Raw genomic sequence first — 20,965 nt, 5'->3', positions numbered from 1 at the left:
TCACAATTGCATCAAAAAGAATAAAATACCTAGGAATAAACTTAACCAAGGAAGTGAAAGAGCTATATCCTGAAAACTGTAAGACACTCTTAAGAGAAATTAAAGAGGACACTAACAAATGGAAACTCATTCCATGCTCTTGGGTAGGAAGAATTAATATCATCAAAATGGCCATCCTGCCCAAAGTAATATACAGATTTGATGCAATGCCTATCAAATTACCAACAGCATTCTTCAATGAACTGGAACAAATAGTTCAAAATTCATATGGAAACACCAAAGACCCTGAATAAGCAAAGCAATCCTGAGAAAGAAGAATAAAGTGGGGGGGATCTTGCTCCCCAACTTCAAGCTCTACTACAAAGCCACAGTAATCAAGACAATTTGGTACTGGCACAAGAACAGAGCCACAGACCAGTGGAACAGAATAGAGACTCCAAACATATATGGTCAATTAATATACAATAAACGAGCCATGGACATACAATGGGGAAATGACAGTCTCTTCAACAGATGGTGCTGGCAAAACTGGACAGCTACATGTAAAAGAATGAAACTGGATCACTGTCTAACCCCATACACAAGAGTAAATTTGAAATGGATCAAAGACCTGAATGTAAGTCATGAAACCATAAAACTCTTAGAAAAAAACAAGGCAAAAATCTCTTGGACATAAACACGCATTATTTCTTCATGAACATATCTCCCTGGGCAAGGGAAACAAAAGCAAAAATGAACAAATGGGACTACATCAAGCTGAAAAGCTTCTGTACAGCAAAGGACACCATCAATAGAACAAAAAGGTACCCTACAGCATGGGAGAACATATTCATAAATGACAGATCCAATAAAGGCTTGACATCCAAAATATATAAAGAGCTCATGCACCTCAACAAATAAAAAGCAAATAATCCAATTAAAAAATGGGCAGAGGAGCTGAACAGACAGTTCTCCAAAGAAGAAATTCAGATGGTCAACAGACACGTGAAAAGATGCTCCGCATCGCTAGTTATCAGAGAAATACAAATTAAAACCACAATGAGATATCACCTCACACCAGTAAGAATGGCTACCCTCCAAAAGACAAACAAAAACAAATGTTGGCAAGGTTGTGGAGAAAGGGGAACCCTCCTGCACTGCTGGTGGGAATGCAAATTAGTTCAAACATTATGGAAAGCAGTATAGAGGTTCCTCAAAAAGCTCAAAATCGAAATACCATTTGACCCAGGAATTCCACTTTAAGGAATTTACCCTAAGAATGCAGCAGCCCAGTTTGAAAAAGACATATGCACCCCTATGTTTATCGCAGCACTATTTACAATAGCCAAGAAATGGAAGCAACCTAAGTGTCCATCAGTAGATGAATGGATAAAGAAGATGTGGTATATATACACAATGGAATATTATTCAGCCATAAGAAGAAAACAAATCCTACCATTTGCAACAACATGGATGGAGCTAGAGGGTATTATGCTCAGTGAAATAAACCAGGTGGAGAAAGACAATACCAAATGATTTCACTCGTATGTGGAGTATAAGAACAAAGAAAAACTGAAGTAACAAAACAGCAGCAGAATCACAGAACCCAAGAATGGACTAACAGTTTCGAAAGGGAAAGGGACTGGGGAAGATGGGAGGGAAGGGAGGGATAAGGGCAGGGGAAGAAGAAAGGGGGCATTACGATTAGCATGTATAATATGGTGGGGGGAAGGGCAGGGCTGTGCAGCACAGAGAAGACAAGTAGTGATTCTACAGCATCTTACTATGCTGATGGACAGTGACTGTAATGGGGTTTGTGGGGAGAACTTGGTGAAGGGGGGACCCTAGTAAACATAATATTCTTCATATAATTGTAGATTAATGATAACAAAATTTTAAAAAATACCTTTTCAATATATAAATATATAAATATATATTGAAAAGGTATTTTGCTAACCTATGAAAAGTGGGTTTTTTTGTTTTAACATATGTATTTTAAAAATCTCATTTTATGAAGCATTGTGTCCCCAGGAAATGTTTTAACAACCACAGAAATGCTCTTATTTAAGTTTTACAAATCTGATTCCTATTGTTGGGAGAGTATTAATCTTGGAGAAGCACCTCAAACCTGAAATTCCAATAAGTGGGTCTATTATGGCTTTCATTTCTTCTAAAGCAACACTTTTAGTTAATCTTTTTGCAGATTTTCCCCAACATAATAAAGAAAACTCTTGGGGTTTAAGATTCATTGAAAGAAATAACTTTTTAAATGCAAAATCTTATTCTCGCCTTGAGACTTTTTACTGTTTTTCTTTTAAAATACCTTATTGGTTTTTTAAATTCAAAAGCAATATTTATAAAACTCCCAGTAATAAAATATTGTCTCACTACCTCCCATTCCCATCCCATTCTCCTAAATAAGCCTGACAGTTTGGTGTGTATTCTTCCCTATTTTATGTAGAAACATGCAGATAGACATAGGGATATGTAGGGTTTCCTTTCCCTACTAAGATAGCACTCTTATTCTTCCTTTTACAGAAGGGCAAATTGAAGTACAGAGGAGTTCAGTCACCCGCCTAAAGTCACTCAGCCAGTAATCATCAGAACTGTGATTTGACCTTAGGCAGTCTGGTCCCCCATGCCCACCTTAACCACTTGCACTGTGTTGTAGTGAGATTCTGAAATTTTGTTATTCAAAGATTCTGTCATTCGCAAGTTTGCTGATTCTGTAATTCTAAATCTAGGAGTCTGAGATTTTCCTAGACTCAGCAAATGTCTCAGGGTGGGAAGATACTATCTAATCTAACCCCCATCATATCTTACATTTATGCTGCACCTGCCTTCTTCAAAGGGAAGGACACAAATGGTACCAGGTGCGCCAGGCTCTGAACAAGCGAATGCTGAAGCCAGCTGAGGCTGCGCTCTACGTGGATGCTCTGAACGAGGTGGTCGATGACTTCATGGCTCGGCTGAAACTGCTACTGGGAGAGAGTGCCTCAGGGGACCAGGTGTCTGACGTGGCTTTCCATTTCTACCACTTTGCTTTGGAAGGTACCCTTGTTGGGAGAGGGCCGGGTGGGCATGGGTTCAGGAGTGCATTGTACTCCCCTGCAAAGCCTCCTGGATTCTGTGTGCCATGGCACTGCCTTCTGTGATGGCCTTTGTGCTCTGTCAGCTGTTTGCTACATCCTGTTTGAAAAACGTATTGGCTGCCTGGAGCGCTCCATCCCCCAGGATACCCAGGAATTCATCAGATCTATTGGGATCATGTTCCAGAACTCAGTTTATGCCACCTTCCTCCCCAAGTGGACCCGTCCCCTGCTGCCCTTCTGGAGGCGTTACCTGGATGGCTGGAACACCATCTTCTCTTTTGGTGAGGAGTCCTGGGAAGGAAGGTGGGGGATGGGTCCCAGGGTCTGCACACCAGCAGTGTGTGCAGACATCCCTCATGCTATGTGCTGTCGAGTGGCTCTTGGTCTTTGGATATCATGACTTTTGACTTTGGATTTCTCCTTTCTCCACTGTCCTTGTAGGGAAGAAGATGATTGATCAGAAACTCAAGGAGATAGAGACCCAACTGCAGGCAGAGGGGCCAAATGAGACCCAGATATCTGGCTACCTGCACTCCCTGCTGACCAGAGGACAGCTCAGTTATCATGAGGTCATGGGCAGCCTGCCTGAGCTGCTCCTGGCTGGGGTAGACACGGTGTGTGATGGGGGCTGGTGAGGAGACCAGGGGCTCTCAGCCCCAATCCTGAACCAATTCCCCATTATCCTCCACTTGAGCCTACCTTCATCCCTCCTTCTCTTTCTGTAGCATGGATGTAGAACTAGAAGGAAAACAGGGCCATTCAGTGCAGGGGAGGTGGGCAGGGAAGGGTCCTTTTGTTTGGCAGATTCCATCACCTCTGTGAGCCTCTCTCAGACAACTGAAAATTTCATCTTGTGCTGTCATTTAAGTGGAGAGTTGAAGAGTTGGTTCACAAGCCCCTTTCTTTGTGGGACCTCTTTCCAGCCCTTTAGTCACACTGGGCTTCTCTGTTAGTCTCCTCTGTCGTAGAGTGTGATTCTCCATCATATGGTCCTGGTACCACTATGGAGTCATGTTAGCATGGAGGGTCCCATGAACCCCTGTGTCTTATTTGGCCGCACTCGTGACAACTTAAGTTTTCTCCCACATTTTGCATACACCCACTCATACAAAGAAACACCTGACTGGCTTCTTTGCTTGAAATCCCATCTCACTTCATCTCTCACTCTTCCTCTCAGACGTCCAACACGTTGACGTGGACTTTGTACCATCTTTCAAAGAATCCAGAGATCCAAGAGGCCTTGCATGAGGAAGTGGTGGGTGTGGTGCCAGCCGGGCAGGTGCCTGGACACAAGGACTTTGCGCACATGCCCCTGCTCAAAGCTGTGCTTAAAGAGACCCTGCGGTAGGTTTCAGGGTTTGTGTTGGGGAGACTCTGAGATAGGAGTGGTAAGTAGGGGCTGTCAGGCTGGGGCTAGGGCCAGGGTGAGGTTGAAAGAGGGGCCTGAGGCACCAGAGAGGCAGACCTGCATTGTCTTTTCCCTGCAGCCTCTACCCTGTAGTCCCTATGAACTCTCGGGTCATTATGGAAAAGGAAATTGAAGTTGGTGGCTTCCTCTTCCCCAAGAATGTGAGTGGGCCTAGAGAGCGGTGGTCCCCAGGGGTGCCCCGAAGCCCTAGCCTGATGCTCTGCATTCTTCCTCTGCAGACCCTGTTTGTATTGTGCCACTATGTGGTATCCCGAGACCCTAGCACCTTCTCTGAGCCAGAGAGCTTCCAGCCCCACCGCTGGCTGAGGAATAGCCAGTCTGATAACCTTAGGTCCCAACACCCATTTGGCTCTGTGCCCTTCGGCTATGGGGTCCGAGGTTGCCTGGGCCGCAGGATTGCAGAGCTGGAGATGCAGCTGTTGCTATTCAGGGTGAGTGGGGACAGGGCAGGTATGTGGGCCAGGAAGGGCTGAAGGAAGGGAGGCACAGGGTGGGAGCGTGCAGAGGAGGTACCAGATGAGAGCATGGATTCTAACCGGGATTCTAACCGCCCCTGCCCCATGTACAATTTACCTCTCAGCTGGTCCAGCAGTACAAGATGGTGCTGGCTCCTGAGACAGGGGAGGTGAGGAGCTTGGCCCGCATCATCCTGGTTCCTGACAAGAAGGTGGGCCTGCGTTTCCTGCAGAGATAGTACTGAATTGAGCCCTCACCTTGCCAGGGCAGCCACCTTCTCTTCCTCCTTGGCACGGTCATTCCTGGCCACTGCTGTGTCTCAGGCGAGAAGGGAGAGAAGGGAGCTCCCAGGCATCAGAGGCTGGAGAAACTCAGTGTACTTCCCTCAGAGCCCTGAGCTTTTGCCACTTTTATCACTGTGAGCATCTCCCTCTCAGATAAAAGTCCTCCCCCATGTCATATTGCTATCCTTGGGGAAAATACAGAATAAAATGACTTTAATTGACAATTGGAGACCTTTGTTATTCTTTCTGATGGCCCAGCATCTGAAGCCCTTTCTGTGTTTGGGGAACCCTTTACCACTCGGTGAGAGGCAGAGCCATGGAAACTGAGAGCATCGTGCACTCTGCCAGAGCTCACAGAGGGGCCTTAGCTTCACCTGGGGTTGGCTGAAGCCCCACCAGATCAGGAGCTGCAGTCTGACTCTCTGGGCACTGTGACTTAGAAGACTCGTGTTCTGGCACCCTGCCCTTCACCTGCCACCTCCCTCACCAGCCCCCCACCCTTGCCCTATAATTCTCTGTATTTCTCTGAGCACGTTATGTCTCTTTCTGGCTTCAACACTTTGTTCTTAATGTCCTCTCTCCTTGGAACACCCTGTTCATCTCTACTGTGGTGAACTTCCTTAGAACTCAGTGTCGCTGCTTAGGAGCTCAAATATCACTGCTTCTTCAAAGCCTTTCCTCACTTGTCTGGGCCACCTCCTCTCGTGCTCTCCCCACTCCCCACCCACCCCTCAAGGAACTGAGCACTGCATGTTCTCTCCAACCAGCTGTGAAGACCCTGGAGGGCACAAGCAAGCTTCTTTCAGTTTGGATCCCAGTGTCTAACTCTGTGTCTAGCCCTTAGGAGGTGATTAATTAATATCTGTTGAAGGCAAAGAGACTGGAGTAGGACAAAGGGAGAGGACAAGAGGGGAGGGTGTGGAGCTTGCCACACTGAGAAGAGAAGCCTGGAGAGAATTGGGAGGAATTCCCTAATACAAGGGCATTGCTCTTGACACCATCTGTGCAGAGGTTCACCTGTGAGTGTTCCTTATAAATGCAGAGTGTGAGGGCTGAGTTTGGGGGATGCCAGAATATCTGTCACCAAGTCAATCAGAGCTGACTTCTGCCTTTCCCAGTGTGCTGCTCCTTCAGATCACTGGGGCTGGGCTGCCCAAGCCATGCTAATGCCTCTGTGCTGGTGCTTGGGTGAAGGGAAGTATGTGCAATGTGGCTGGGACTGGAGTTTTGTAGCAGTTGTCCAAGAATGTCAGCATTCATGGTCTGCAGCTTAGTTAAGGAATTTATAGGCTAATCTCACATCAAAATCTATGAAGATCTGTATATCTACATGATAGAATATTATTCTGCCATAAAAAAGGAATACTACTGATTCATGCTACACCAAGGATGAACCTTGAAAACTTTATGCTAATGAAGGAAATCAGACACAAAAGACCACACCTGGTTTGATCCACAGACATGAAACATCCAGAATAGGTAAATCCATAGAGACAGAAAGTAGATTAGTGGTTGTGAGGGGCCAGAGGAGAAGGGAGTTAGTGGATATGGAGTTGCTTTGGGATGATGAATGTGTTCTGGAATCAGGTAGTGGTGATGGTTGCACAACTTTGAAAGTATACTAAATACCACTGAATTGTACACTTTGAAAGAGCAAATTTAATGGTATGTGAATTATATCTCAATTGAGAACAAATCTATGAAGGTCAGTTTGGTAAGATTATTATAAAAACAGCTGCCAATGTAAGTAATAACCAGAGGCACCACAGGAGATTCTGAGACAACAGTGCCCTGCCGCTTGTGCCTAAAATCTGAAGGCCAGTTGGAAATCAAATGCACAACCAAAATAAGAGCTAAGCAGATTAATGGCATAATCATGTCTTTGTGAAGATTCATTGGAAAGCTGGCTATATATTTCCTCACATTTTGATGGTGGTAGCCACAGTTTCAGAGGCCCCCCCTGAAAACTTTTGCCATCAGTGACAAGTGAATGTTTTGTTTTACAAGATTTAAGAGCCAAAGAGCTATTAACGCAACTATGAAAACTTGCCCAGAGAGGCTGCTACTGAAAAGCCCACAGACACAGCCCTAGGAGAAGAGAATCAAAGGCTCCTGCCCCAAATAGAGAACAACAAAACAGCATGGCCAAAGAGGTTTTATACTCAAGGTTCTTTTTTTTTTCCAAATTTTTAAAAGTTTTTTAGGAAATATACCTACAGAAAAATGCGTAAGCCATAAGGATATATGAAGTTCTTTTGCTTCTCTTGGGAGTTGACAATGGCCTCTGTCAGTTTATATTCCATCGCAAGGCCTGGACAAGACTGATCTAATGTAACTTACTTCCTCTGTGATTCATTCAGACACATAGGGTAGCTATAGGATGGGTGTGATGGAATAGCGTGGACTCTCTCCCTTGCACCTTTCTCTCTGGAGGGCAAAAAGCACCAGCCCTGTTTTGAGAGTTGGCAGAAATCCCTCCAATGGCCAGTGACAGCACACTTCCAGGGTTTGAGGTATCAGGGACTCTGGGATGCCCCCAAAAGTCACAGTGAAGGGACGTCACAGTGACAACTCACCCTGATTCTATAAGAAAAGAGGAACAGTGGGATTTAGGAGAATTACAGAGGAGTAGTGTGGATAATATGAAAATTCCTGTGGCCAGGATTCTCACCTGGCCCTGGTTGGCTAGCTCACTACACACATGTGGGCAATACGTTGCTATTGACTCTACATAAAGAGCTCTGCCCAGTGCTCTGGGTGACTGACAGGGTGGCACGGCTATAAGGCTGCAGGAGAGCAGAGGTTGGAGTCAAGGCATCGCTGAGGACAGAGGCCCAGAGGACTGCTGTGTGGGCAGAGAAGCCCAGAGGCAGAGACAAGCTTGCTGCATGCAGACTCACTCTGAGTGAATGGGATTCTAGTGACTGACCTGCCACTGTGGAAATAAAGTTGGGTATAACCCTTTCACCCCAAGAACGTTCTGCTGTCATTTCTTTGGTCACATTGAATCCATAGTGAACTTGCCTGGGGCTGAAACCCACTGGCAAGACAGTAGATATTAAAACATTTAACTGAAAAGAATGTGCACATCTCACTACCTATTGCACCTAATTTGAATTCATTGGCCAAATCAGGATCCATATTTTTGAGTAAGACTTGAAGAAAATACCTCATCTTTTTGAACAACTATGCAGCACTACCAGGAATAAAATAAGAGTGTCCAATGCTTTCTGACATGCTCATGTTCTATAGAAGTTTTAGCTCTGAGTGTATTTTGTCTTGGTAATATGAGTTTGTTTCCAGGTTATTATTTATGATTCCAGTTTTAATATGCATGGTAACCACATGAAGACACTTGTCATGATGGAATGGGCATACATGAGACTACTGAATTCTGCATGTAAGGATGTTTAGAAGAAGGGCAGTGAGGATGCTAACAAATAGTTTATCTTCTTTATGATGCCACTACTCAGCCAGCACTTCTTGTAAATTATCATAATAAATAAGATAGACTCAATAAAATGATTTTACTAATTATGAAAATGAAGCATCTTTATTTCTCAGCAGCACACCATCATGCTCATTACATGTTATTAATCATAAGCCTCTAGTTTCTACAGCGAATGAACAGTGGCCTAAGTCCCACCCCCCCATCAGGATTAGTATCTCTAGGAATGGGACCCTGGAATATGCATTTTATAAAGCTTCCCAGGTGATCCTGTCACACATCCAAGGTTGAGAACCAGTGAGACGGTGTGAGCGGGGAGACAGGGTAAAGAGGGGAGTCTATGGGAGTCTGGCTGGCAGGCTACAGAATCTCACAGGGGCCTCTGAGGTTAGGGGAAGAGTTTGGGACAGGAAGGCAATGGCTCCTGGAAAACTCGGGCGGCCCCAGGTTCATGTATGAACAGAGGCGATAGAGGTCTCACTTTTATTCCAAGCCAGGCACAAGAGCTGCAGTTCCCATGGAAACCTTTGCCTTTCTTGTAGCAGCCATGATGTCAGAGGGCTGGTCAGGAGCTGGGTGTGGAGCTGTGATCAGAGGTGGAGGTCTGAGGCAGGGAGGTGACATGGTTCCTTACAGAAGGGCCTAAGGGGGGAAACTGCTGGGTCCTAAGAATAGCAGCCGCAGGAGGGTAGAGACCGATTAACTCTCAAAGGTGCCTCACCAAGTCTGCCCTTTCCTCCTAAAGACCGAGTTATGACCTCTGAAGTTCTGCAAATGCAGTATAACCCAGGCTCTGCCTCAGAAAACGGATCCCGCTGCATGTTCCCTGGAGCCACTCACAGCTGGGGGCAGCCTGCCCCGGGCCCCCCAAGGACACTGTCACTGGAGACGTGCCCAGAGAGTACCCCCACTCCATCCTCCACTTGAGCTCAAGACTTGGGACCTTGCCAGGTAGGAACAGCAGAGAGCCAGCACTGGCCCATGGGTTATGGCAAAATCGGAAAGACGCTGAGTGTCTGTGAGAAAATGCCTTCATTTGCTGTCTGAACACAGATGTGTCCCCTCTGTTGCTGTGTCAGGTAAATGGGGTGGGATAATATTTTAGAAATACTAACCTACTCTCTGCCCACTGGTCAGCAGACTTGTAGTGTCCATTGCCACAGGGGACGGGCGACACAACAGAAGCCCAGTATTCACTTTGAAATTTCAAAGGCCTGACCCTCAAGGTCGGTGGCAAGAGCTCAGGACACATACAGTGGCTGATGGGTTAGAGGAAAAGGCCCTCTTTTTCACCACTGGGTAGAGATCCCACAGGCTGGTGGGGGTAGGGGAGACATTTCTGGGGTCCCTGAGATGGGGGCTATGGCTGAAGGGAGCGGGGAGAATGACAAATCCTCCACAGAAGTTTGGAGGTGATAAGGTTAGAAGAGCCTGGGTGCCCTGTTGTTTGGGTAGAGGCTGGGAAAACAGCAAAATGCAGAGTAGAACAGACCACTTGCTGTCCCTGTCAGCAGGCGGACTTGGGACTTGGCTTCCTAAAGCCCAGAGTGGGTACAGGGCCAGGAGCTAGGATATCCTCGTGCCTGGGAGCAAGCAGGCTCAAAGAGGCTCATGGTAGGTAGTGAGGAAGCACGGAGCAGGTGCCGTGCCCACTAATGACCCACCAAATGACGAACAGATGGGAATGCGATGTTTTAACAGGTGTTGGCATGGATGGGTGAGGATGACTAAGGAACAAAGTTATACTATTTAAAGCTTGATTGACTGAGACTAGTTTCTACCACCTGGTGAAGTGGGGTTCCTAACAGAAACTATGCTCAATGTTAGAAAAATAAAGTTATGTTTCTTGCAGATTAGAGTTTGTGGACTGAGTTGTACCTACTGTGTAAATACCTAATTAATATTTTCTTTATGATTTTGTTACAAATAAAAGATGAAAAAGAAATTTCGGTGGATTAACTCTCTGCATGCAAAAGAAAGGTCCCTTGCAACGTTCGTCAATTACAGGTCTGCTTTCTTGTCTTTGAATTCAGAAAGCACGGGGGTCTTGGCCACAGTTCAGGTCAAATGACTAGCATTTTTCTGAGTGAAACTTATAAAATGTAAGTTCATGGGTTATTCTTTTTCTTTTTCTTTTCTCAATCATTCATCTTCAGTGATCCAAATACAGAGCCATCGTTGGGGACTGAGAACGCTGTTCACTGGTGAGAGCTAAGGACAAAAATGGAGGGAGGACCTCATTCCAACAAGCAGCTCTGCAAATAACTGCTGCTCCACGATGACCCCCAGCAGCCCAGGAACGACAATCCTGGGCAAGCAGGAGGGCGGGAGCAGAGTTGTGGGAAACCACTAAGACAGTTCCCGTGGGGCAAGACCAGCTGGGACTCCCAGGAGCTGGGGCCCTGAACAGTAGGTGGTCCAGAAGCCAAGGAATCCAGAGCCCCTGACGGAACCCACAGGCTCATTGCCCCAGTGGGGCCTGTCACGACCCAGGTGCCAGGGTAATCCCAGTGCCTCTGGTTCGGAGATCTCCAGGCTTGATGCAGCTGTTCCCCTTAATTTCACCATCCCATGATACCCTGGGCATTCCCGAGGGCTTCCGGGAGCACAGACAAGGCAAGGACAATTAGTGAGGGCTGGAGAAGCCTGTGAGGAAGTGAGAAGGGGAGACAGTGCCTAAGCCAGGAGGGAGGTTGCCTTTCAAATAGGGGAGGCTCAGTCTTGCCACCCACTGCCAAGTGGGTGGAATCTGTGTGCCCCCCCTTCTGCAAGCCCCTTGAAAATGTGCTACCAGGAAAGAGTCTGAGATCCTGTCAAATTTATTGAGATAAGTACTTAGATAGGAGCTCTCTTAGTTCTGAGAGGGGAATTCCATTCAACAAAGGTTTCTTACCTTGCTTGCTTCCCCCTAGTAGAATTCCAAGCAGGTGGGAATGGAATTGCAAGAGGGCGGGTCAACCTCTCCAGAGCACCTGAAGTCACATCACTGCCCTTACCTTGACCTCAGCCCATGTCCACCCTCTCATGAGGGCCCCCATGACCTCAGCTGAGAATGGGGACTCAAAGTGGGAGCCCCACAGTGAGTCCTGACGCTTGCAGTGTTCATGGGGCTGCTCAGCTGTGAGCTGAGCCACTCTCATCCTCAGGAAGCCCCAATCTGAGATCTGGGAGCCCAGAAAGCCCCGGGGGCTGGTGCTGAGGCCAATGGCCCAGGGCAGAGCCTACCTGAACTAGAGCCAAACCAGCCAATGGGGGTGGGAGAAGATGAAGACTGAGTTCCCCGGCTCCCTTCATTGACTTCCACAGGTGGAAGGTGGTCTGGGAGTGAGGACTCAGATATTCTCAGGCGCTGAGGGCATCGATGCCAGCAGGACTGAGCACCAGAGCCTGCAGGATGTCAGAGAGGGATACCACACCCAGGAGATGCTGGCTGTCATCCACTAGCACCAGCCGGTGTACCTGTGGGTCCACAGAGGGTCAGTGAGGGGGCACAGTCATGAAGCCATGGCAGCCAACAAGGTTGGCACCAAGAATCAGAGGAAACAATTTGACATAATGGGGCAGCAAGAGAGTCTTCTAGAAACCACTTAGGAGTGGCTCGGGCCATTCTATCGTGGTCAGCTGGCTTTGGCCCTTGGCACCAGGGCCCCATCAACAGGACCAGTTGCAGACCAGTGCAGATACCAAGAGCTTGGAAGTGGGAGGACAGGGCAAGTGCCTGATGTAGAGGGAGAGGTGGAGGTGCTTACGAGAAAGACTGGGCCATGCATGTTGGGAGCATGCCTTAAAGGACACTGGGTACCTGCTCCCGGGCAATCCGGTCGATGACTTCCCCCAAGCTCTCATGGGGCTGGCAGGAAAGGACCCCTTCCAGACACAATGTCCTCTGCTTCAGTGCTTCTCCCACACTTACGTCTAGGTGGTTGTAGGTTTGTTGGGCAGCCAGGTGCTGGGGCAGGGAGGGAAGTACCACTCTTAGTCACCACCTCAGCCAAGCTCCAGGCCCACACGTATGCCCCTCTGTACACTTGCAATGTCCTCTCTGATCCAGAGATACAAGTCCCATCGATCCTCAAACCCAGTATCCCTGTGGCACCCCCAGACACTTACATACGCTTCCAATCCCCACAGACACTTACAATCACATCAAAGCGGGAGTAGAGGCCCACGACCTGTCCTGCAGGGTGAGGGTGGGGGTGGGGGTGGGAGAAAGACAGGGAAGAGGTTCAGTTCAGAGCCAAGATGCTGTTCAACAGCCTGAGGCAGGCTTTTGGAATGAACTCCTTGACACCCGCCTGCCCCTCCCCAGGCTACTGGCTTCATAATGAGTCAGCAGGCTGCCACTACCTGAACGCACAGACCAAACAGCATCACAGACAGAGGGAGACCACCTGACATCTTGCCTCCTAATGTGACTCAGTATGAGTACATGGCGTCACCTCTGAACTGTTTTAGCCTCAAATGTACAACCCGAATCTGATCAAGCCTTTAGGTTTAACTTTCAGTTTACAAGAAACACAGGACTAGGGGGACAATGTCAAGGCCACCTGTAGAAAGCTAACAGACAAATACGGGACATTCTATAGGATGACTGACCCAGGTTTTTCATCATGAATGTCATGAAAATTAAGTGGGGAGAGAACTGCTCTCAATGAAAGAGACTTAAGGGACAAAAGACACAAATGCATCATATGGACCTTAACTGGATCCTGGTTTAAATAAACCAACTGTAAAAAAAAGATATTCTTGAAGAAAATGGGGAAATAAGAATTAGGATAGGATATTTGATAATATTAATAAATTACTTACGTATTTTTAGGTGACACACAAAATATATGTATTTAAGATATGTAGATTGAAGTGTTAAGGGGTGAAATGACATGATGTCTATAAATTGCTTCAGAAAAAAAAAACACAAAAAAAGAGCTAATCATGACAATATGTTAACAGTCATTAATCTAGGCAGTGGATACATGGGTTTCATTACAGTTTTTTTTTTCATACATTTGAAATATTTCATAATCAAACACAAAACATTTCTTGATATCTAGCCTCATTAGGGAGATTTTAATTTTGAAATAGTTTACAAACATCGTTCAACTAAAGAAATAATCTTGTAGTACCTTGAACCCTTTCTCAGAGCAAGAATTGCGGTCTGGCTGGGTCCTGTGGCTTATGTAAGAATGAAGAAAAATTAAAAACCTCACCTGCTCTTTCCTCTCACCATGCTCATTTTATTGCACATAATCCTTTTAAGTCATTCTGTGAAGCCAGAGGATGTGTGTTAAGATTCCCAATTCACAAACGAGGAAATGGAGGCAGAGAGAGGATTAGTAATTGGTCCAAGGCTCAGAGAAGGCAGATGCTTCTAGCCCCAGCTCCACCGTGTTCCCTGAGCTGATGCTGGGTGGACCCCTGCCACTCAACCCCTCCCCAGCCAGAGCCCCCGTCCTGGGTTTAGGTACCGGCTTCGTTGACCACAGGCAGTGCAGACACGCGCCGGTCCACAAAGATGTCCAGTGCGGTCAGGATGGGTGCCGTGTCCAGCACCACGGCCAAGTCTCGGAATGTGCCGATGCCCAAATCTTGGATGGTGCGGGAGAGGAAGGAGGGCTGGGGCAGCAGGGCACCCTGGTTGGGTTAGGGACAGGTGGGGATCAGGGTGGACTAGTCCCAGAGGCTCCCAGCTGCTCCCTCCCCAGCCCTTAGGGCTGAAGTCTGCTCAGCCCCTCAGGTCGCCTCCTGGGCTGTGCCAGGGCTCACAAAGATGTGTAGGAACTTGAGCAGCCGCTTGTGGGTCAGGATGTGAAGCACAGCTCCTGAGACCGGGTCCAGGACTGGCAGGCGGTGGATCCGGTTCTTGATGAGGCTGTAGACGGCTTCGAACAGGCTGTGAAGGTGGGAGCTGTGAGCCCGGGGCAGCCTTGGAGAGATGCTGCATCCCAGCCCCCAGAAAGGGGAAGAGGTGGCCTTGGCTGCCACGGAGGGTGAACTGTTGAGTTCAGAACCGGGGAGCTGGGGAAGGGGGTACTGCTCAGGGCAAGGAGACTCAGGTGGGTGGCTGGGGCTGCTACCTGTTGTTGGGGGAGATGGAGACCAGGGGCTTGAAGCAGCCTTGAAGGTAGATCTCTGCAGGAAGATCCGAGTCAGGCCGGGGGCTTTGGGCATCCTACCTCACCCGGCAGTGCCCAGACTGTGCCCTGACCAGGCCCCTGGACTCCCCATCACCCTTTCTTTTTCCCTTCCCCTGCTTCTTCCAGGAAATCTCCACTGCCTATCCTCTGCCTCAGGTCCTTGGCCCCCCACTCACCCACACACCCTCAGCCCCTTCCCAGGACCCTTGACCACTCACCCCTCCAGGTCTCAATCTTATGTTCTTCAATCTCATAGATCTGGACCTAGAGACATCGACAGGACTCCAGAAGTCAGATGTGGGCCCACTGGTCATCAGGCTGCCTGAACTCCCTCTGCCCCAGTCCAGGTGGGTGCCCCCAGACTCCCAGCCCACTCCTTACCAGGGGGGACCTGTAATAGCGATGCAGCACCAAGATGAAGTCTGTGATAGTCAGCATCCCTGCATGGGTGGGGGGGTAGAGGTATAGGAGGTCAGCCTGGGCCTTGTGGTGGGGGGCAGGTTGGGGAGCAGGCCCTCCTCCCCCACCCTGCCAGAGTCCTAGTACTGGGACAACAGTGGGAACTGTGACAGAGAGGAGAGCAGCCCTTGCCATGCCAGGGGAATGGGGTTCTCCCTTTCACGCCTCCCCTGTAATTTCTCCCTCCCTCCCCTGCCTTTCTGAGTCTCCTAATTTCTTCCTTTCCCTTTTGTCTTTTTCTGCTTAGCACCTGTGACGTGGGACCATGGGGTGGTAGAGCTGGAGGGCTCAGCTGGTCACAGCTATTCCACAGATGGGGCCCCTAGACTGGGCCCAGACACTCCCCCATGCCAGCCCGCAGCTTGGCCCCTCCAACATCCGCTCAAGCCTGTGGCATATCAGAATCACCTGCCAGGTCCCTCCTTCCCTTCCCCACCACTTCTGCCTCCCCCGCTCCTCCTTACCCACAAAGCTCTGCTTCTTGCTGTCCCACAGAGGTGCTGCCCGGATGCCATTGGCCACCAGGGCGAAGAAGGCCTTCTTGATCTGAGGGCCAGGAGACAGTTGATGGGTGAATCAGTCTCCCACTGCCCCTCAGTGGTTCCCTATCCCCACCAGGATTCTTCCAAGGGCCTTCTCCTGGGTTCTTTATGTAAGCTTGCCTGCCTTCCTCATGTCATGGCACACACTGGACATAGTCTTTGTTGGGTGCATAAAGCTGATGGTGAGGCACTGAGGTGACCCCCTCGCCAGGCGCAGCAGGGTGTGGGAAATGAACTCAGTGCTTCCATTCAGAAGTCGTATGTGTGTAGACAGTATAGTTTTGGCTGTTAAGTACTAGAGGTATAATTATTTACAAAATATTTTTCTCTAAATAAATTTTACAGTGACTCATTTTGGCCTCATCCTAAGCAATACTAGCTATACATGCTGGTTGTATTTTTCTAATACATAGCAAAATAAATACAAAGCTACTAAAATAAACATATTGGTTCATACCACTAGAATCAAATAGAGGCATAGCTCGGAGATAGCGTGCGTTTGGTTCCAGACCACTGCAGCAAAGGGAATATTGCAATAAAGCGAGGCAAGGGTTGTTTGGTTTCCCAGTGCATAGAAAGGTGATTTATGCTCTACTGTAGTCTATTAAGTATGCAATAGCATTATGTCTAAACACAATACATAGCTTAATTTAAAAATAACTGCTAAAAAATATTAAGCATCATCTGAGTCATAATCAGCAAGTCATAATCACTGATCACAGTTATCACCATAACAAATAAAATAATAATGAAAAAGTTTGAAATATTGTGAGAATTACTAAAATGTAACATAGAGATATGAAGTGAGCAGATGCTGTTGGAGAAATGGCACCAGTAGGCTTGCTGGTTTCAGGGTTGCTCCAAACCTTCAGTTTGTAAGAAAGCATATCTGCAAAGCATGGCAGAGAAAAGTGCAATTAAAGGAGGTGTGCCTGTAGTGTATTGTGGCTGTTACGTTACCATGGCTGGGAAATGCTGCTCAACTCTACGTGGTGTTAGCAGTGGAATCAGGCACTGTGTAGCTTAGCTACTAGAAGCACGAGGACCAGAGCTTGTCCTATTTTGCTGTTTCCAAGAGTCCCCTGCTCTTTGTCCTAAACCACTTTGCAATGTCTTCCACTTATTTCAGGGTTTGCAAAGTTCTTCCACTTATCCTGGGTTATCCCAGGAGTCCTTAGTAAGGCAAAGCAGGCATTCCTGGCACCATTTTAGCGGTGGGAGAGGTAAGGTGACCAACCCAAGATCCTAAGATACTAAGTGGCAGAGCTCAGATGACACTTCGGGGGTACTCCCAGAGAGTAGGAACCCTCCTCCCACTGGCCTCCATGGTGCTAAGAAGGAGTTCTGGAAGGGGCCTCATGGGGGGGGCATGACCCGGCAGGGCATCCTGGAGGGTGTGCATGGTGGCTGCTGCACCGTGAGGTTGGAGGTGGGGCAGAGCTGTGGCCTCACCTCCAGCGTGGTGTCGAAGATGACCAGCTTGGAGCTGGTCGCCATGGCATCATAGCAGGTGTGCTCCTGCATGAAGTGCATGTAGACCTGGGCCCCTGGCTTCTGCAGCTCGTCGTCCCAGCCCAGCCTGGGAAACAGGGCCTGCGGGGATGGGCACGGGCACGGGGCAGGCTTCTCTTCCACAAGGCCGAGCTCACACCCCCAGGCTCCTGTGCCTGGGAGCTCTAGGCCCAGCTCCAGATCGTCTGTGCTGGGGCCGGTGGCTGAGGCTGCACAGGCAGGGGAGGATATCCCACTCTGTTGGTGGGATGCCCACCCTGGCTAAGGGAGCATCATGGGACAAGGGTATGGCCTCAGGGAACATGGCTTCCAGCCCGGTGGACTCAGCAGCTGGTCTGGTCTGGGGACTTGTTCGGGGGGAGAAGATGGTAACTCCTCATCTGCTGGCTCAGGGCATCCTCACAGCAGCGTTGGGAAACCTGGATGCTGTGGCCCCCACTTGGCAGGTGAAAATGCTGAGTCTCAGAGAGCCACACAAGACAGTGGCTCTATCCTGAACTGGCCAGGCTTGCCCTTGGCTCTGTGATGCAGGTGCCCTCTCCCATGTGGGGAGACTGAGGCTACAGGTGAGGGGTGGGTCCAACTCTGCGTGACAGAGGTTCTGGGGCTTCCCTCTGCTCCTGCTCCCATCTCCCCAGAACTGGCCCTCACCTCACCTTCCCCCAGGCCTTGAAGCTCCCTTTCCTCCATAGCCTCCTGCCTTGTCCATCTTGGGGCCTTGGCCCTCTCTTTCCCATGGCTCCTTTCTGGGCTGGTGGGCATGGCTGGTGATGGCCAGGAAGTGCTATCTCCTTGCTCTAGGAAGCTCACCTCTGGAAGGGGGAATGGGGCCTGTTTGGTTAATAGGGAGTAACACAATAAAATCAATTAAAAAATGTTATTAATTATAGTATTTAATATTTGCAAGATTCCAAAGAGCTTTTCTCCAACATATTCTCATTCAAATCTCATAGAAATCTTATAAGGGAGGCATTATTACTATCCTTATTTTACTAACAAGGGAGCTGAGATCAGAGAAGTTAAGCAATTTGCCACAAATCACACACAGCTAGTAGGCGATGAGGTCAGGACTAGGCTCCAGGTCTCAGACTCTACAACCCTGCCCCTCTGCCTCCGAAAGAGGAAGGAGGAGGGGAAGACAAGGAGGAAGAAGGAACAAAGAGAACAAGGAAGGAAAAGGAGAGGAAGACAAAGCCAGGCTAGTGGAGTGGGGAGATGGGGGCCCAGAGATGTGGAGACATAGCATTTGGGAGGAGAGGCTAGGCCCCCGAGGAGGGGCAGCCCCACCTACCTTGATGCTCCAGTCCCCCAAGGCTGCTCCAGGATGGGGTCTGTGGGGAGAAGAATGTCTGAGCGGTGGGGAAAATGCCCTAGGCTCCCAAGCCACAGGTTGTTCCCCTTGTCTTAGTGCATATACACACACACACACACCACAAAAACACATTCACCCCACAAGCACACACCTACATATATACACACATAAGCATACACTGATACACAAACACTAATACACACTCAGAAGCACACGCACTCAACCATTCCCAGAACACACAGAACCACATACTCAGAGAATATACACGCACAGCCGTGTGCTTATATGCACAGAGAAAATCTATGCCCCACCCCACCCCCCACACGCACACGCACACATGCATTCACACGACGTGGTGGTGTGCTCTCAATCCTCTGGCCTCAGCTGCCCCGGCTCGCTGTCCCAGGACCCCAGTACCCTGTGCAGCGTGTGCTCCAGCTCAGGCTCCATGCAGCCGGCCTGGACCGACTGAGCGCAAGTGCGCAACACTGGCTGGGACGCGCTATTCTGGGCCCGGCCCCTGGCACCCTGCCTGCCCCGGATCGTTTTCTCTCTGATTGGGTGTCAGGCAGCCGAGAGGAGAGGGGGGCCCACCAGTTCAGCTGCTCCAGCCCAGCAGCCTGGGGGCGGGGTGGGGAGGGAAGGGGCGCAGGGGAGCTTGATGTCTGGTCCTGGGCTGCCTCCTGGCTCTCCCAAGGACAAACTAGGAGGACCCTGCTCACAGGAGGTGGCTTGGAGAGTTGTGGAAGCAACAGGGTGGGAGAAGGTGGGTCCTCAGAACACTGGGTTACTACTCTGAGCAACCCTCTCACCTCTGTCAGAGGCCAAAGGAGGGAAATGGAGGAAGGTTGAACTTGGCTTTCTTCCTTGTACAAACTTCAGTCGTGGGTAGTGCTGAAATTAGAGGAAGTTGCAGACAGCTGAAAGGCTGGGGAGAAGTGGTCTGTGAATGGTCCTGGCAGAGAGGCAAATGTGTATCCAGATGTCCCCACCTGAGTCCCAGGAGTCTATTCCTGCCTCTGGAATGGGATGGTTTGGGCAGGTGGGCTGCTGAGAGAATCACCTTGAAGGTGTGTAGTGTGCTTACAGGTGCAGGGCCTGGGCTTATGCACAGGGTGACACCTGTTTCTACCTATAGTCCAGGGGTAGGTCTGGATGTGCAGAAGCTGCAGTCCCACCATCCCTCTCCCTGTGCTGTCCCTACATCTCCCGGTGCCAACAGGATCCCGGCCTGGCTCTGGTGGCTGCCCACCCTCCTTCCCTGGCATTCCTGAGGCCTGAGTCAATGTCCAGATCAGGAATGCTGACCCAGCAGCTTCAGCTCCCCTCTCTCTGCCCCTCCCTTCCTCTCTTCCTTCCAGCCTCTTCCATCCTAGCCTCTGGCCCTGGAGTGGACGCTTAATAGTGGATTGTTGGATTTTTTGCAGAATACATTGAACATTTTGTCCATAATCCCTCAAAGCTGCTGTACTGTCTGTTGGGAGAGTGGAGAACAGCCCAGGGAAGGCACCTGGCTTTTCCATGTGTGTCTTGGCTAGTACCAGGGTGAGTGCAGCTCTCCTGCCACAGGGCTCTTTGGCCTGCTGCTGTCTGGGCCCAGATGATGAAATCTATAAGGCACAGCCATTGGGGCACCTCAAATGGTAAAAAGGTCAAATGGACCATCCCTGGAGATATGCAATGCATCAGACCTCCCTCCCCTTTATGCTCCAGGCCACTTTCACAGACAAGCCAGATAAAGAATAAGCTCAGAACACAACATTGCCTTCTCTTGCAATACTTCATCCTTCACTCCACCTCAGACATGTTGCACCCTATGGGGCCACTGGGAAGGGCTCCTGTTTAGGAACATGTTCCCCAATTGCATCACTTGCACTGTGATCTCCTTATAGTGCACATCTCAGTGTACACTGGGCTGGCTTTATGTAACTATTCATCTGGGAATATCTTTTCTCCCCAGTCACCTTGTTGACCAAAATATGTTGGCTGGATGTAATGGAAAGCCTGTTTTGGGGTCAGATGGACTTATTTAAAATTCATGCTCTGCCATTTGTTTGCTATTATGACCTTGAAAAACCTTGTTTTCTCTGAGTCTGTTTGCACAAGTGTAAAATGAGGATAAAAACATTCTGTGGCAGACTGCCAGTTGCCTCCCAGTATTTATTTTTCTCTTCTTCCTTTAGTACTAGAACCACTTGAATTTTAGCTGGAATGGCTGCCTATAATAAAGACTTAGACTTGCAACCTTCCTTGCAGCTAAATAATATGACTTTGCCTTGCAACTAAATTTGACCAATATGATGTGAGTGGAACTGATG

At 48.9% G+C, this 20,965-nt stretch overlaps 2 protein-coding genes across 16 annotated transcripts in view; one reads left to right on the top strand and one right to left on the bottom strand.

The window, feature by feature from the left end:
• Positions 1-5,464, top strand: part of CYP27A1 (cytochrome P450 family 27 subfamily A member 1) — a 39,304-nt gene extending 33,840 nt beyond the window's left edge. For both annotated transcript variants that reach the window (XM_073218092.1, XM_017649584.3), the window contains exons 3-9: positions 2,831-3,030; positions 3,155-3,352; positions 3,513-3,685; positions 4,249-4,415; positions 4,559-4,640; positions 4,719-4,931; positions 5,081-5,464. In XM_073218092.1, coding sequence (XP_073074193.1) covers positions 2,831-3,030; positions 3,155-3,352; positions 3,513-3,685; positions 4,249-4,415; positions 4,559-4,640; positions 4,719-4,931; positions 5,081-5,194 — 1,147 coding nt within the window. In that variant the 3' untranslated portion in view covers positions 5,195-5,464. The remainder of the gene's footprint in view (positions 1-2,830; positions 3,031-3,154; positions 3,353-3,512; positions 3,686-4,248; positions 4,416-4,558; positions 4,641-4,718; positions 4,932-5,080) is intronic.
• Positions 5,465-6,296: 832 nt separating this feature from the next.
• Positions 6,297-19,164, bottom strand: PRKAG3 (protein kinase AMP-activated non-catalytic subunit gamma 3). Of its 14 annotated transcripts, none has more exons than XR_001851526.3 (14): positions 19,065-19,164; positions 18,627-18,666; positions 17,992-18,147; positions 17,276-17,544; positions 15,746-15,827; positions 15,204-15,262; positions 15,041-15,086; positions 14,763-14,817; positions 14,452-14,578; positions 14,154-14,319; positions 12,828-12,865; positions 12,491-12,637; positions 11,914-12,147; positions 8,746-11,334 (listed from the first exon to the last, which is right to left on the bottom strand). XR_001851526.3 is itself a non-coding variant. In XM_073218096.1 (13 exons), the coding sequence occupies exons 1-13, from the start codon at positions 19,095-19,097 to the stop codon at positions 12,031-12,033; spliced, it is 1,212 nt and encodes a 403-aa protein (XP_073074197.1). In that variant the 5' UTR covers positions 19,098-19,164; the 3' UTR covers positions 6,297-12,030. The 14 variants fall into 14 exon arrangements, 12 of the variants coding, with proteins under 12 accessions (XP_073074197.1, XP_073074199.1, XP_073074200.1 ...); XR_005060812.2 differs by having other exon boundaries at positions 8,747-10,899; XM_073218096.1 differs by having other exon boundaries at positions 6,297-12,147; positions 17,276-17,416; positions 17,987-18,147.
• Positions 19,165-20,965: the final 1,801 nt, after the last annotated feature.

Source organism: Manis javanica, chromosome 12 (assembly GCF_040802235.1).
Source record: "Manis javanica isolate MJ-LG chromosome 12, MJ_LKY, whole genome shotgun sequence".
Classification (NCBI taxonomy): Eukaryota; Metazoa; Chordata; class Mammalia; order Pholidota; family Manidae; genus Manis; species Manis javanica.
The sequence above is the reverse complement of the archived record's forward strand: the minus strand, read 5'-3'. Positions and strand labels throughout refer to the sequence as shown.

Bases quoted from the DNA above. Each gene is read 5' to 3' on its own strand.
- PRKAG3 (XM_017649585.3), bottom strand. From the start codon at position 19,097: ATGGAGCCTGAGCTGGAGCACACGCTGCACAGG. The intron at 17,545-17,991 runs GTGAGGTGAGGG...CTGCCTGTGCAG, and splicing joins GCTTCAAGGCCTGGGGGAAG to CCTCAGCCACCGGCCCCAGC. The intron at 12,866-14,153 runs GTACCTAAACCC...CTCACCCTGCAG, and splicing joins GCCTGTGGTCAACGAAGCCG to GACAGGTCGTGGGCCTCTAC.